We start from the raw sequence: 15,757 nt of genomic DNA, 5'->3' as shown, positions 1-15,757 counted from the left end.
AGGGGTGCACTTGACCATGGACACTATTGCACAGGTTATCCATGAATGCGAAACATGCACTGCAATCAAGCAAGCCAAGCGGTTCAAGCCTCTCTGGTATGGAGGACGGTGGCTGAAATATCAATATGGGGAGGCTTGGCAGATTGATTAGATCACACTCCCACAAACCCACCAAGGCAAGCGCCATGTGCTTACAATGGTGGAAGCAACCACCGGATGGCTGTAAACATATCCTGTGCCCCATGCCACCGCCCAGAACACTATCCTGGGCCTTGAAAAGCAAGTCCTGTGGTGACATGGCACCCCAGAAAGAATTGAGTCAGATAATGGGACTCATTTCTGAAACAGCCTCATAGACACCTGGGCCAAACAGCATGGCATTGAGTGGGTATATCACATCCCCTATCATGCACCAGCCTCCAGGAAAATCAAACAATACAATGGACTATTAAAGACTACACTGAGAGCAATGGGTGGTGGGACATTCAAACATTGGGATACACATTTAGCAAAGGCCACCTGGTTAGTCAACACTAGGCGATCTGCCAATCGAGCTGGCCCTGCTCAATCAAGACTTTTACGTACTGCAGAGGGGGATAAAGTCCCTGTAGTGCATGTAAAAAATATGCTGGGGAAGACAGTCCGGGTTACTCCCACCTCAAGCAAAGCTAAACCCATTCATGGGATTGCTTTTGCTCAAGGACCTGGGTGCACTTGGTGGGTGATGCGGGAGGATGGGAAAGTCCGATGTGTACCTCAAGGGGATTTGATTTGGGATGAAAATAGCCAATGAACTGAATTGTATGATGTTAGTTGCTATATAATACTGGATGTCATCGCTTCTATGATTACTATATGCCATATCAACAGTATACAGTAAGAATCACCCAGATTGCTCAGAGGTTCATTCTTCAGTAAAGCGCAGAGGTGACAGAACCAGAACTGGCTTCAGCATGCAACAATCGAATACCACACACCATCTCTCCTGCCCTGAAAGACTTATGACAGATGGAGCCCAAAGTCATGGACTAAATGAACTCAACAAATGTTCTAGAGGGACAGCCCATAGATTAAGAAAGTGATATCTGTCTGTGTGTGTATATATATATATATAATCTGTCTCAGAAGACCGGGAAAGCGGTGGTGATTAATTGGAATGTGTTGGAAGGTGTAAGACCTGGGTATGACATATATGGTATAGAATAAGGGGTGGATACTGCCCTGGTTTCAGCTGGGATAGAGTTAATTTTCTTCCCAGTAGCTGGTATAGTGCTGTGTTTTGGATTTAGGATGAGAATAATGTTGATAACACACTAGTATTTTGGTTGTTGCTGAGTAGTGCTTACACTAGGCAAGGACTTTTCAGCTTCCCATGCTCTGCCAGGGGCACAAGAAGCTGGGAAGGGGCACAGCCAGGACAGCTGACCCAGACTGGCCAAAGGGCTATTCCATACCACATGATGTCATGTCATGCTCAGTATATGAGCTGGGGGAGTTGGCCGAGGGGCAGTGATCGCTGCTCGGGGATGTGCTGGGCATCGGTCGGCAGGTGGTGAACAATTGTACAGTGTATCACTTGCTTTGTATATTATTATATTATTACTGTTTGGTTTTATTATTATTACTGCTATTACTACTATTCTATTTCATTTTACTTCAATTATTAAACTGTTCTTAACCCATGAGTTTTCTCCCTTTTACCCTTCCGATTCTCTCCCCCATCCCACCGGTGGGGGGGGGGGGGCAGTGGGCGGGCAGCTGTGTGATGCTTAGTTGCTGGCTGGGGTTAAACCACGACAACAAGTTATCATATCTGTTTGAGCCCAGATTCAAACCCTGAATACCGAAGTCAATGCAAAGGCTTTCCTCAGTTTTTAAGTGGGTATCTCTCCAAATCAGAGAGAGATGACTGACATCTAGTCCAACAGTTTCAATCAAGAATTTTCTGGTCTCTCAACACCTAGCAGTCTGATCTTCTGATTGCTTATCTTCCTAGCAAACGTGCTGAATAAGGTTTCTCATTACTTGGAAGACAAGTACAATTTCTGCTCTCTTCTTACCACACACATGATATAAGAGAGGATGGCGCCAGAGGAGCCAATGAGTGCACCAACAATGGTCAGCAAGTTGTTGTTCAGTAGGAAGCCCTCAGCACACAAAGCCCATCCAGAGTAACTGTTCAGGACAGTAATAACTACAGGCATGTCAGCACCACCAATAGCTGCTGTTAAAGTGACACCCTGGAAAATGAAAGAAAATACACACTTCAGTATAAGCCATGACTAAGGAGAACATGCAAAGAGGACAGTCTGCCTGCAGCATTAAAAAAATAAATATGAAGTTACTGAATAACTCAGTCCACCTATTTTCAACATAGGAGACACCAAGATGTGGCCTGAGGATTTGACTTACTGATTCTGCCTTCTTAGAGAGGACACGAAGGCACTCCACTGTCCTCATCCTGTGCTTAGTCGCTTATTTTTACTCAGAAAAATATCCCACCAGCTCCATGGAATTGTTCATACCAGTAAAGTATTCATACTGAGCAGACTTTGCAAGACTTGGTTAACAGAATGGTAATACGTAAGGTAAATTTTGCAACAGCTAGGGTGAGTGAATGGGGGAAGTTACACATGGGGATAATCTTAAGTTATCATGACAACCTGTACATCCAGTGCCTTTATAAGTATTTTAAGGATGAACTTTCCAAGAAGTCTTTTAAAATATCAGTTTATCATATAAAAGCCTCCATTAAGTCATAGCTGCAAAAAATAATTATATACATACATGCCTGTTCTTTGGAACAGTTCTGTTTTACAGCTAGATTTAGGAAAGTCAGTTGCTACTTGCTACTGCAAGTTAACATACAGACACTATGATGATAGTGACTCGGGATGGTAAAATACAGTCATCGAGAGGAAACTTGCAAAGCTGAAGGATGAACTGCTTGTTTAATTTGTTTCACCTCCTATAATTTCCCAACTTACCATTATGGCTGAGAGAGCTGAGACAGAACCTAAACAAGTAATTCCCATAGTGTAGCTAGGATCAATCATGTATGGAACCATTCCACCAACACTGGCAGCCAGCAACCCTGCATTCAATGCATGTCGACCAGGCAAGAGCAGTGGTGCAGAATTCAGGATACCTGCAGTCAAATGCATATTCAGAGATTGACACATACATGCAGGAGAACCTGTCTCTTGCCCCAGAGGAGACCGAATACCTTAGCAAAAAAAAAAAAAAAATTAAAGAAAAAAAAAAAAAAGGAGCGGAAGATAAAACCAGTTAGTTGAAGCTGAGACCTTGTGCTGACTCAGTACTGCAACACATTCAGACTTATTCTAGATTCTCAAATACTCCTGTTTAAACTCTTGTTTTACTTCCTAATCTCTCGTAAGTATTTCAGAATAATCACAAAGACCTCTTTTCCTCTTGAAAAGTGCCTTTCTGGTTTTTTGGTTTTTTTTTTTTTTTTTTTTTTTTTTTTTTTTTTACTTTCCCTTTTTTTTTTTCCTTCATTAAACTTAAATTCTAGCCCCAAGTCTTTGCATGCTGTGCATGAAGCTCTGTAACAGGAAGCTCTTAGCTGGAACTTCTTCGTACAGGTATTATCTCAGTCTCTCAAAAGCTGTATGCTTAGAAAAATATGACTACACAGATAACCCCAAATATAAAATACTCCTGCTAGTTTCACTAGTCAGTCAGTTTCCCTCAGTCATACAGACTTCCCACAGCTTCCCACATTGGCAGACTTGATGGGAAGAGAGGTTTGGGGATTTGTGTGATTCAGTTTAAAAAGACAAACAAGTATTTATTTTTACCCTAGGCTTTAAAACAACACAGCAAAGAGTAAAAATAATTATTCATTACTTTTGGTGTAAGTAATTACTTACCAAGTATCTCATTTCAATTTAGCTGAATTCAAGAGAAAGAATGAACCGATCAAAGTGCGTGACCTGCTACCTGTAGTTCAATAGTATAGACAAGCTTATTATTATGGTGCTGATATGACAATGGAAGGGGGAAGGAAAAAAAAAAAAAAAAAAACACCACACAACAGGAGAATGGGCTGAAACAGGCAGTGAAGTTCACCAGGGACATGCACATAAATCACTAGGAGGGGTGGAGAGAAGAAGATGGAGAAGAGAGAAAATAATTGAGAAGAAATGAGAAATGAGTAACTACTTAGCAGAAATACATCAGAAATACATACTACTGACAAAGCCTTCAAAAGATTATTAAAGAAGACAGCTTTCCATCCATATCATGCTTCCTCCTTCAATGGCTGGTCTCATAAACACTGAAGAACGCAAACAGATGTTTCCCAAAGGAACTATTGCAAGGCTAATAACAAGTCTAGTAATAGGAAGCTCTTAATACCTGTACTAACAAGTTCCAGCTATCTCAGTCTCTCAAAAGCTGTGTGCTTACAAAACCAAAAATAAATGCAATAAAGAAACCTTCAGGTGCATAAGAATCAGGAATTAGCAAGTGTTTAATTTAGAAGGCATATTTACTAAAACAGTAAGAGGCATGGAGCTTGCATAGTAGGTAAATAGATAGCGGATTGGATGGTTTAAAGTGAGTCAGTCTTAACTGACAATGCAACACTAAGAACAAAATCCCATAAATATTAGCGGTGCTCACCGAGTCCAGCAACATCAGGGTTTCAATTAAAATGTCTGCTCAGGAAGATGAAGTTGTGATCATAAAGGTTCAATAAAGTAGTCAGGTCTTAACAACACTAAAGCAACATTCATTTCTAGATGAGATTAATTAAGGGAAGCTTATATGATTTGGTAATTAATAGCAGTAATATGTCCAAGCAATGAAGACAAACCATAACTAAAACTGTACACAAGCAAGAACAGAATTTTTAAAAAGTACACTCATAAGAATTAAACATATAAACTTTTACCTGATGCAAAATACAATGTTTCTTTCCAATTACACAGCAGTCTAAAGGCAAAGCTAAATCTTGGGGGGACATGGGACCTTTAACAAATACTTAGTTCTGAATAGAAGGTCTCACCTTGTAGTTTTCCATAAGCAACAAGAGAGCCACTGAAAGTCACCCCGCCAATGTATGTGCCAAGGTACGCCACAATCTTGGTGAGGTTTGCAGCTGGATCAGTAGCAAAGTGAGGATATTCGATCATGTATTCTGCTACACAGGTGAGCACAGCAGCCAAACCAACCAAACTATGGAAAGCAGCCACTAGCTGAGGCAGATCTGTAATCTGGATGCGTTTAGCAATCGTCAAACCTATTGAGAGTTGAAGACAGGAGGGAAGTCTTACAAAACACAACTAATCTGTGCAGCTAGAAATTGATATATCATGGTTCAGTGTGCAATGAATACACGCACACACATGCCTGTTCCAATGGAAAAATTTGTTCTACGCTAGAAATTGCTACGGCATTTAACTGAAAGCTGCATACGTGCATTTTGTACAATGAGGATATAATGGAAATTAGAGACAAGATTAAAGCATATCATGTTCTTAAAAGCTTCATTAAATATTGAGAAATTCAACATTTTCTGTTAAGAAAGCACAGTGTGAAAAAGTGAATTTGGCAGTATTCAGTCAGCAACTGAACAGAAGTATGAAGTTGGGCAAGTTCATTCACCTCTGCATACCCAGTTTCCCTAACAGAGATGATGTGCTCCTGCTTTTCCACCAGTCTCTCCATTCTTTACCGCATCCTGATGCATTAATAAAAGCCCTGGGACTTATGATTCTTTGTTCACATACTTGCAAAATAACATAAGCAAGCCATAAATGTAAGTTAGTCAATTCACCTGTGACCTATACAATATTTTGCATATATACAGCTTGCATAAATGCACATATAGAACATATATTGTTAGTTTATAGTATCATACACATACCTATGGTACCACCGAGTGCCACTGCACCTGACATCTGCGACAACAATTCAGGTGAGGGTTTAAGGCCTCCAAGAGTTGCTGCTAAACCTCCTGCAACACCAATCATACCCAAAGCATTTCCAAGACGAGCTGTTCCTTGGGTGGACAGACCAGCCAGGGCACCAACACAGCATAAGCCTGAGCCCAGATACATCATCTTTAAAATAAGAAAAACATCAATATGCATACATGAAGTAGAGGCACAAAGTGCATAATCATTATCAAAATCTTTGATTATTACACAAAAGGGCAAATTTCTCCAGAATGCGTATAAGTCACCAGATGGCTTGTTCATAACTGAAGTAGAAGTCAAACTCTTGACTGTGAGAAACTGTTGTATGGGATGTGATTTCAGCCAATTAATATGTGATATCTATTAAAACTTTTTCCCCACTTTATGAGCTTGGTTTATCTGCACTGTGAATACTAAACTTGCATCAAGTCAACTTTCCTCATCAGTTCAGAAGCAAGTTTTTCTTTAGTACAACCCCAAAGCTAAACTGTCCTGTTCATAAGCAAATTCCAAAACTATTCCTATAATGGTGCATCTGAACTCCTGTTTTCAAAAAGTATAAACAAGCTTAAATGAACTGAGCTATACCTGTCTAGATAACTAAAAAAACTCCATGTATTGCAAGCCCCCAGGATAAAGCTATGCCTGGATTCGCTTTTTCCAAACACAGAAGGCAATACACATTGATTTTTCTTACTATTAAAACAAATGCAAACAGAAGTCCATCTACCATAAAAGGTTCTATAGGTACAATCCCTATACATCCCTCTGTACTGAAATCTCATCCCATCCAGATGTCATACCTACTTTAACTGTTACTTCAAGTTAAACTTTCAGAAACATTTAATCCAAAGACTGGTTTCTATAGTCACTCTAATATTTAAGCTGTAATTTAGGAAAACTGTGCAATAAATAACAAAGTACCTGCTGCTTGGAGGGGAGGACTAAAGCTTCTAAAATTTGCAGATTCAGCATTTGAGGTATGATTACAAACTTAATCAACTTCATATTGGCTTTGTAAGAATACATAGCTGATTAAAAGACCATGGCTAATTTGCTATTTACTCCTTAACAGAGTAAGCAGTGAAGAAGCATACCTTGCTGCGAACAGCGGGCTGAGAGGCACTAAGTTATCTTCTTACCTGTTCAATATTATAGCCGCCGTTGAGAATGGCTGCATAACCTCCTACAAATACACCACCAGGAAGTAGGTACAAGTAGTTATACTCAGGAGGGTCTGTGGGACGTTTGAACATATCCAGCATTCTCTGTGTAACTAGAAACCCACCTGGCCAAAAGAAAGCAACAATTTTTAAAAAAATAAAATCTAAAACTAAGCATATGTCAAGCTATAAGAGAAATATTTGGTTAAACCATATTACAACACAAATTTAGCAACTGACACTAATAAAGCCTCTGAAAAGCTAGTAAGCTGGAAAACCACCAGGAAACAAAGGTGTAATCAGGGTGAGATCCTGTTGTCTTTTTTAAACTTTAGAGGGAATTTATGAAAGCCTGGAGGACTTGCTCTGGCTCCATACTCTACGCTGACTATAGGGTACGGATTAGTTTATGATCATGCTCTTTTTTCTGTCTACTCTAGCAAAAAAATAGTATTTATAAGTCACATTGCTCACTTTCACATCTTTTTTTATTCATGAAGCTGGGACTTTTGAAGCTCGAGCAAGCAGAATTTTGTTCTATGCCACTAGTATATTTTTCAAGTGGGAAAAGGAATACAGAGACAAATGCAATACCATCTTGGGATATACAGGAAAAAGCTATTTTATATAGTCATCACCCAAAGGATACTGTAAAAGAAAAATGCACGTTTAAACGCTTCCCTAAAAAAGATTACACCACAGGGTGTGTGAACTAGATACAGTAACTACCATGAAATTTGGTGGGGGGTGTTTCTTTATTGATGAATGCTCTCAGATCCTATTCCCAGAATATTTCTGGAATTTGCACACTGTAAGAGCTAGAAGAATTAGAAGAATTACACAAATGCTTTAAGTTTGCCTCAGGGGGAGAAAAAAAAAAACCAAACACAAAACAAAAAAACCCAAACAAACAAACAAAAAAAACCACCACCACCAAACAAAAAACTAACATTCATACCTGCAATATTGACTGAAGAGATAAAGGTTGAAAGCACTGCTAGACTTTGAGGAGTGTTTTCAGGGAGATAGTTTCCTCCCATCAATACCAGTCCACCAACTGCAGTTAGTCCTATTTAAAAGGGAAAAAAGCATTACTGAACCTTAAAAGGCTCTATACCTAGAGCAAGTTTCCTTCTACCTGTCAAAAAGATACCAGTCAACTCAAATTTTTACCCCTACTCTACACATTACTATTTAAACAAAGACTACCATGATCTTTTTCAGCAATATAAACATGTTTCAAAAGAAAAAAAAAATAATAGTATATGAATGTAGTTTTGAAGTGCCTCAAGCACAGTCAGCCTCCGAGTACTTGTTTGATAAAAGAAACTTTGCTTTTAATAGTCAAAATAGATCAGACTCATGACCTGTCACATACATACATACATATATATACACACACATATATACACACACACAGAGATATATAAAGTCTTACATATGTATAAGGTTATGAATCTTACAGGTCACTTAAGATATTTTTTTTTTTCCCCTCCTCAAAACACATAGTTTGAGGAGAGGAAAAAAGAGAAAGCAGAAAACATGAAAGAAGTTATTTTCAGGGCAACATTTTGGGAAGAAAGTTATATGAAAGGAGAGACTGCAGCACTCCAAGTAAAACAAACTTTAAAGCAAACAGTTTAAGAGTTGAAAATTACTTATAAAAATAAAAAAAATACACAGCACCACATTTGCCTTTCTTTTGAAAAAACATACTCTTGGAAAGAGTATGTTCCAGTTTATTTTCATAAATAGCAAGGACAACTCAGAGATGCAAAGTAGTACTAGGCTCTTTGGCATTTTAAAAGGCATATCAGCAGACTTTTGTCTAAAGTTCAAGTAAAAGGAGCGGTGTTTATTTTAAATAGAAAACAAGAAGTTGTATGACAGCTACTTACCTGAGATAGCATTAGTCACTGACATAAGTGGAGAGTGAAGAGCAGGAGTCACACCCCATACCGTATGGTACCCCACTATTCCAGCTAGGCCAAACGTTGTCACCATTTGTGTGAAAGCAGTATTAGGAGCTACGATGCCTAGTCCTAACATGCCCGCTAAACCTAGAAGAAAAGCACAGCAAAACTTTTCTATAACTTTTCAATTGTTTCTTACATTTAAGCTCTGTACAAACAGGAGTCCAGTATTGAGCTAAAAGTAAAAAGGAGTTTTGTGCATGGACTTGTTTCAAGATCAGCTGGATCATCTTTGTCAACTACAAAGCTCTTTAAGTGCTAGCGGTTCTTTTACAACAGAAAATAAATCCATAAATATAATACCAACATCTTTGTTATGCATGCAGACAAAGCAGCAAGGATAGGTTTCTACCCCAACACTGGCTCCTGTCACACTCCTGTTCTATAGCAAAAATGTAGAAGAGTCACAATCATGTTGAGATACTACTTGAAAGACTCAGAGTGAGTATGAAGAACAGAGGTTAACATTAAGAATACTCAATTCATTAATTGCCTCGTGCAGAAGTTTGACACACACAGAATACCAAATGACAGGAAGAGCCAGTATTTATTTGTCAAGACAATGTCCTGTTCCCAATACTTCAGTAGATTGTGGGCATTTAAGTCTCATACAATACATTAAAGACTGAAGAAAACAATGGCATTAAATTGATTCTGCTGCAAAGTATGGGCACAGTCCCTAGCAGGAGTCCTTCAGAATTGTAAGTATTTTACTGATATTTAAATAAAGCCAAACACACATACATGCACACAGCATGAGTCAGCACTGTTTGAAATGTTAAAATTTTAGAAGTTTAACCAAAAGTATTATTTCCCCCTCTCAAAAGCAATTATTACACTACACTGATTTTGCGCTAGGATACACTAGCCAGTTATTAAATTGAACGAGTAAAATGGGGAGTCACTGAAAAGTATTAGCCAAATGAGGAACACTCTACACTAATTCTCCAACTTTGGAAGTTGCCTACCTGCTGTGTATACAGATGCACTAGTCATAGTTTTTCTAAAAGGTGTAATAGTAGCTGCTTTTTCTGCTTCCAGCTCTGCTACAGTCTTCCGCTTCACAGGGGCTCCTTGAGGAATGTTATTTGGTGGAGGTGCTGGGAAAATCACCTTGCCATCCTGACAAGAGATATTTACAGTTATCCCTAACATGGCAGATGCTTTATAGTTTGAGGAGTCTACTCTTCTTAATCCTGCAACTCAGATAAGTCTTAAGACCCTAGAGCCATGCCACAAGAACATCATCTTCCTTTTTCCTGCATCAGAAGTTTGCAAGACTAGATGACCAGTACAGCCTGACCAAATTAACCATACTGGTTTACACATTTTTCAGACAAGATTTAATATCAGTGTCCAAGAGTGCCTGGCAGAAACACAGCACAGGGCTTGAAAGCAGGAACCAAACCAAAGAGGGAAAGTTCCTTAAATGGAAAACATTTATCCAAAATAAAACAGGGTCTTGGAAAAAGCAAGTTCTGCTACAGATCTTAACTGTAATCAGTACCTGCCCAGACCTCAGCAAGGTTCCAGACATGATGTCTCACATTTCTTGTTGTTCTCCAGGCCTCTAGAGGAACAACTGCTGGAGCTGTCAGACCTAAAAGTTGTACATGCCACTTTAGTGGTCCGAGAGAGCTGAAGTCAATTCAAGCCTCCTCCAGAGTAGATATTAATGAGCATTACAAAATCTTGGCAACATTATCCAGCAAAACTCAACAGAAATGAATACCTCTTACCAAAACTGCAGATTATTATTTCCTAATAGTTGCACAAGGAGAGCCCATACTGGCCCATGCCCCAAGTTTGTATTTTATTATTTTGTAATAGAGCTTAAATTATCCTGCATATTCTAGTTCCACCAGTTTTTTTTCTGAAGTTACTCTTATAAGAACAGAAACATGTATTTATTTAAAAAAAAAAAAAAAAAAAAAAAAAAAAAAAAGGAAGAACGTTTTTCTGGTCCTGTAGTAATGTTTCAAAAATGTTTTAAATAACTACGTTTTTGTCACACAAATACAACATGCAAATTTAATCTTTTTCCTATTTTTCAACAGTAGACACATTAGGTATTTGTTTAACCTTGACAAGAAGACAAAAGCAAAGAGGTTTCCCTTCACAAAAAGGGACAGAGGAATATTCAGCTGAATACAAACACAATTACCCACACCCTCCATCAAGCCACCTCTGAAGTCTGTTGGCATGCAGTATCTTTGAATGCATTTTAAAGAGACAGCACTGATAAATGTAAAAGTATGTACTCACAAATTAAGAAGAGAATATTTACTGACTTACCTTCATTACTACAGTTCCTCTAATAACATGATCCAGAGTCCCATAATCAAATTCATCTTTTGGATCAAAGTAGAAGTTCTCTTTGTCAGGACTAATAGCCTTTAGGAGTTTGATAATATTATTGGAATACAGAGTACTGGCCTGAGTAGCCATTCTGCTAGGCAGGTCTGTGTAGCCAATGTGTGTAACACCCTGAAAAAAAGAAAAAAAAAAAAAAATCAAGTAAAAAATATTAAGGATTAGTTCAATCGCTGAAGAAGCAGCATCTCTTCCAATACATCCTTCTGGAAATATATATCCAAACTGTTTAATTTATTTCTGTTTTTAATCCCAACTAAAACTGTTACCTGCAGCTCTAACATTATTAGCTGGGGGGAGGATTATTCGCAACCGTTACAAAATTCAACATGATCAAACCCAACACCTTAAATGCTATTAGCAACAAGCCTACAGAGAGAGAACATATTGGTACAAGAGCTTGTCCTCTCCAAATCCTACCATTCTCTCAGATTTTAGCTTCTTAAAGCAACCAGGTAACAGATGATCCTACCCAGTGCTTGGCATCTTCTCAGTCCTTCTGGAGAACATGCACTGGAGGCAACATTCTACATGACAGAGAAGCAAAGGGAGCTTCCTCAGAGCTAGCTAGCTGTGCAAGTAATATGCCCAGGTTCACATTTATGTAAAGATGCAACATAATATATCCACACTGTTTAAAGAATAAATGTGAGTATACCTGGCTATCAAGCTCTTGAGCTTTTAGAAGGTGTGGGAAGCTGAGGCTGGCATACACTCTTCATGCTCAAACAGGCTTGTGTTAAAACACTGCTCCTCGCAACTTACAGCTAAAGATCCATGCATGCTTCCAGGAACTCTGGCTTCTTAATGCAATGCTCCTGCATGCTACTAGTAGTTCTGCACTGCTGCTCTTTTCCACAGCTCAGTGCCAGTACGCTATATCCAGGGATAATATTCCTCTGGCTAAAAGCACTCCATATAAATTCTTCATGGAAGTATCTGCTTATTTCTGTTCTACATACTCTAATTTCAGTTTTTAAGCAATGACATCAAAAGCCCTAGAAAACCACAAAGCCAAATACAATGCATGACTCATGATATACACACACAGCCCTGTTTATATTAAGGACAACCATGACAGCAATATGTCCTACAGGCTTCCTTAGAGCAGAATAACAACGGCATTATGCCCTTACATTACCAAATAACAAACTTGGAAATCTGCTACTTTAAATCTCATCACCCAGATTTCTATAACTGCTAGTAGATTTCTCACAAATACCAAAAATAAACCCCCCAAAAAAGAAAACAAGCTCTCAACTGAGCCAATGAAAATTGGAGCAAAACCAAAGTAGTTAGCTCAGTCCAGGGCAAAATTGCTTAGTTTAATGAACCAATTCATGCTATTCCTAGTTTGGGTTACAAGTGGTTTGGATACTCTAAGGCAGACACACTCACGTTGGCAAAGCTAAAGACATATGAAGACGGCACCCTCCTGAAGCTGAAATTATACTGAGCTAAGCCAGAGACTTTGCACTGAAGTAAACACTGACATAGTCTTAACCTGTTTAGCTGTACCTGTGACAGGGATTGTAACCTCCAGTTGTGGGAGGTGATGAGCAAGTCAAAGAAGCTATTGCTACTGCTGTCTCTTTAGGTATACCAAGAAACAGACATCAAACCACACCCTGAAATCAGAGACAAGCCACTGGACTCGGAAGTCTAAGAAATAACACTTCCATACTTACCAACCAAATTAACACTATACAAAGGTATTTGTTTCTTTAAAAAAAAAAAAATCTTCAAATTGTTATACATAGAGATGTTAGTGACCAAATGCAAATCTAAAGGATTACTTAAGCCTACATAGCAAAATCAGCTACTCATTTTCAGCACACAGTTTACAAAATACAGTTTAAAAAAATACAGGCAGAGAATGATCTGCAGACCAAAACACTCACCTTATGAACGTACATTTCTCCAGGCTTTGTAGTCTCAACGTTTCCCCCTGCTTCTGCAGCTAAATCCACAACAACTGAACCTTCCTTCATTGATTCAATCATATCTTTCTTAAACAAGATGGGAGCTTTTTTGCCTGACAAGACAAGGCACAGTAAGTTAAACACAAAATAAAGCTTTTATCTGTAGAGCTCAGGAGATGAGTTCTTCCCTTCTCTCTCTCGCTAAACCTTATTTTTGTAAGCAAAATTTTCAACTAATTGGTACCTAGGATGAAATGTCACAGAGGATTTGTTTATACAGGCAGAGAGAAGAGATGCCAAAACATCTTGCACCCAAGCATATTAAAAAAAAAAAGTATGCATGGGCAGTTTAACAAAGATGCTGACAAGTCCAATTTTGTCCTCAGTAAACAGACAACATCCAATCTTACAATTCAAGTCATAACCGGGGGAAAAAAAAAAAACAAAAACAAAAAACAAAAAACCTCCACATCATAAGTTATTAAAAGACACATGTTGTGCAATACAAAGTACTAAAACCTAAGTTCTACCTTACTATGTTTCAATTACAAAAGACAGTACTGTTTCAATTGGACTTGTTTCAGTGCACAAGCTGCATAGCAGAAGTAGCAGTAATGCAATAAATATGCAAGAGAACTATATATTCTTACTTTATTACTATCTACTCCTTGTTTAATAAGTCAAAGACTACAACTTTTGTTTTCACAAACTAGCAAAAAGACACACACTTTAAGAAGTCATTTATCAGGGAAGGGAAAAGGTACGTGTTCACACAGAGATAATTCATTAACACCTCTGTTTTTACTGCAGGCACAGCTCCAAACATGCCAACTTACACAAGATAAAGGAAAATTAGTATCTTGCATGTAAAACATACCTGGAATAAGTGCTGTAGTGATGACAATATCAACATCTTGGCACTGTTTGGCAAAGAGTTTCATTTCAGCTTCAATAAATTCTTTGGACATTTCTTTAGCATAACCACCTTGTCCCTCTCCAGATTCCTTTAAGTCTACTTCCAAAGGCTCAGCACCAAGAGACTTGAACTGTTCCAGAGCTGCAGCTCTAGGAAAAGAAAATGGGGGGGGGGGGGGGGAGTGTACAGGGGACACAGGACAGGACACACAACCACTACTTTTAGAGAGATCCATATTTAGAGGCAGCTCAATCCACCATGACTTTTCTGGTCTTTTTAGTAGTAGTCTTCTTCAGACAAGAGATCTAAAGCTTATTCTAGGATTAAGGAGACCATAACTAACTAAAGTCCTCAACTTTCCGTGTTTAGTGAAAAAAAGTAAATGCATCACTAATTTTAAGTCCCTAATGAAGATACTTGGATAAGGAATGAAGGCAGCCTAAGGAATAAAGGCAGCCTACAGTTTCCTGTACAGTCAACAGTTGCTCCGAGAAGAGACTCAAAGCTGGGAGCTTAACTATTGACTAATGCTACTCACCCATTTCTCTTGTCATGACTAGGTAAGTCTACAGCCCAAACTTAGGTATCTAAGATAGGTGATAAATACACAGCCTGTGGCCCTGTCTTTAATCTGTGAAATGGGAAATACCAGCAAGCCTGTTTTTCCACAGGGATTTTTTTTTTTTTTACAGTTATCCTGTAAATCTGTCATTTATTTTGCATCATGTGATATCACAGTAAATAACGATGGACTAAATTCCAGTGTGAGGTGAACATTCACAACATGCAGAGGATTTAACACAAACATTCTTGCACATCAAGATAAAAGTATACAAGGATGCTTAAAGAAAGGAATTTTTAAAAAGTCTGAAAAGTTTTAGACAGATTTTGATCATGCTTTTACGAAAAAAAACTCTTTCCAGTTTGTTTTAAGGCATATGCAGATTTTCTAACAAACCAGAGTGAAGGTTTTTTTCCTATTGCAGATCATAAACCTGGAGATATATTAATTTTTATTCTTTCATATTAGATATAGTTAATTAACACTAGATGCCACTTCTGCATAAAAACAAACACATATAAGTAATTTTAATGCAGATATAATATTCAATTTGTATGTGCTTAATACAAGAAGGCCATTCAATAGAAAAAAAATAATCGAGTTTGCAGTTCCTGTAGCAATAAGAAGAAAAACGTTTGTGGTCTGTAATTTTCCCAGTCTATTTCTCTAAAAATGGCTATGGGACAAAATAATCCTTCTGAACGTAAAGAAGAGACCCCAAGACAGCAGCATTTAAAGCAGCTTCAACTGCAGTTCCTGATCTTTCATCTTGAGTTTCATATATAAAATAACTTGATCTCTTTCTTTCCTTCAGCAGATTGAAGTGTGTCTCCAAAGAGTTCCTAGCTGGCTTCTCTGGGATCAGGAGAGTAGATGTGAATGAGAGCGGCTATGAACCTG

General features: G+C 38.3%; 1 protein-coding gene across 10 annotated transcripts in view; it reads right to left on the bottom strand.

Annotated features, from left to right (window-relative positions):
* The window catches only part of LOC104013860 (NAD(P) transhydrogenase, mitochondrial-like), a 97,165-nt gene that overhangs the window by 67,383 nt on the left and 14,025 nt on the right, over positions 1-15,757 (bottom strand). For 9 of the 10 annotated variants that reach the window (XR_015705360.1, XM_087760359.1, XM_087760365.1 and 6 more), the window contains exons 7-17: positions 14,257-14,444; positions 13,359-13,492; positions 11,380-11,571; positions 10,053-10,206; positions 9,010-9,171; positions 8,070-8,180; positions 7,091-7,236; positions 5,897-6,092; positions 5,036-5,269; positions 2,988-3,148; positions 2,061-2,240 (exon numbers count right to left, since the gene is read on the bottom strand). Coding sequence is in view for 9 of the 10 variants with exons in the window: in XM_087760359.1 (XP_087616485.1) it covers positions 2,061-2,240; positions 2,988-3,148; positions 5,036-5,269; positions 5,897-6,092; positions 7,091-7,236; positions 8,070-8,180; positions 9,010-9,171; positions 10,053-10,206; positions 11,380-11,571; positions 13,359-13,492; positions 14,257-14,444 (1,858 nt within the window). In the remaining variant the exon portion in view is untranslated. The remainder of the gene's footprint in view (positions 1-2,060; positions 2,241-2,987; positions 3,149-5,035; positions 5,270-5,896; positions 6,093-7,090; positions 7,237-8,069; positions 8,181-9,009; positions 9,172-10,052; positions 10,207-11,379; positions 11,572-13,358; positions 13,493-14,256; positions 14,445-15,757) is intronic. The other variant, XM_087760364.1, reaches the window with a different exon arrangement.

The sequence above is a fragment of the Nipponia nippon genome, unplaced genomic scaffold, assembly GCF_047370975.1.
Source record: "Nipponia nippon isolate SJK-2023a ecotype South Korea unplaced genomic scaffold, ASM4737097v1 scaffold_22, whole genome shotgun sequence".
In the NCBI taxonomy this organism is placed as follows: domain Eukaryota; kingdom Metazoa; phylum Chordata; class Aves; order Pelecaniformes; family Threskiornithidae; genus Nipponia; species Nipponia nippon.
This window is presented reverse-complemented; position numbering and strand designations above follow the sequence as displayed.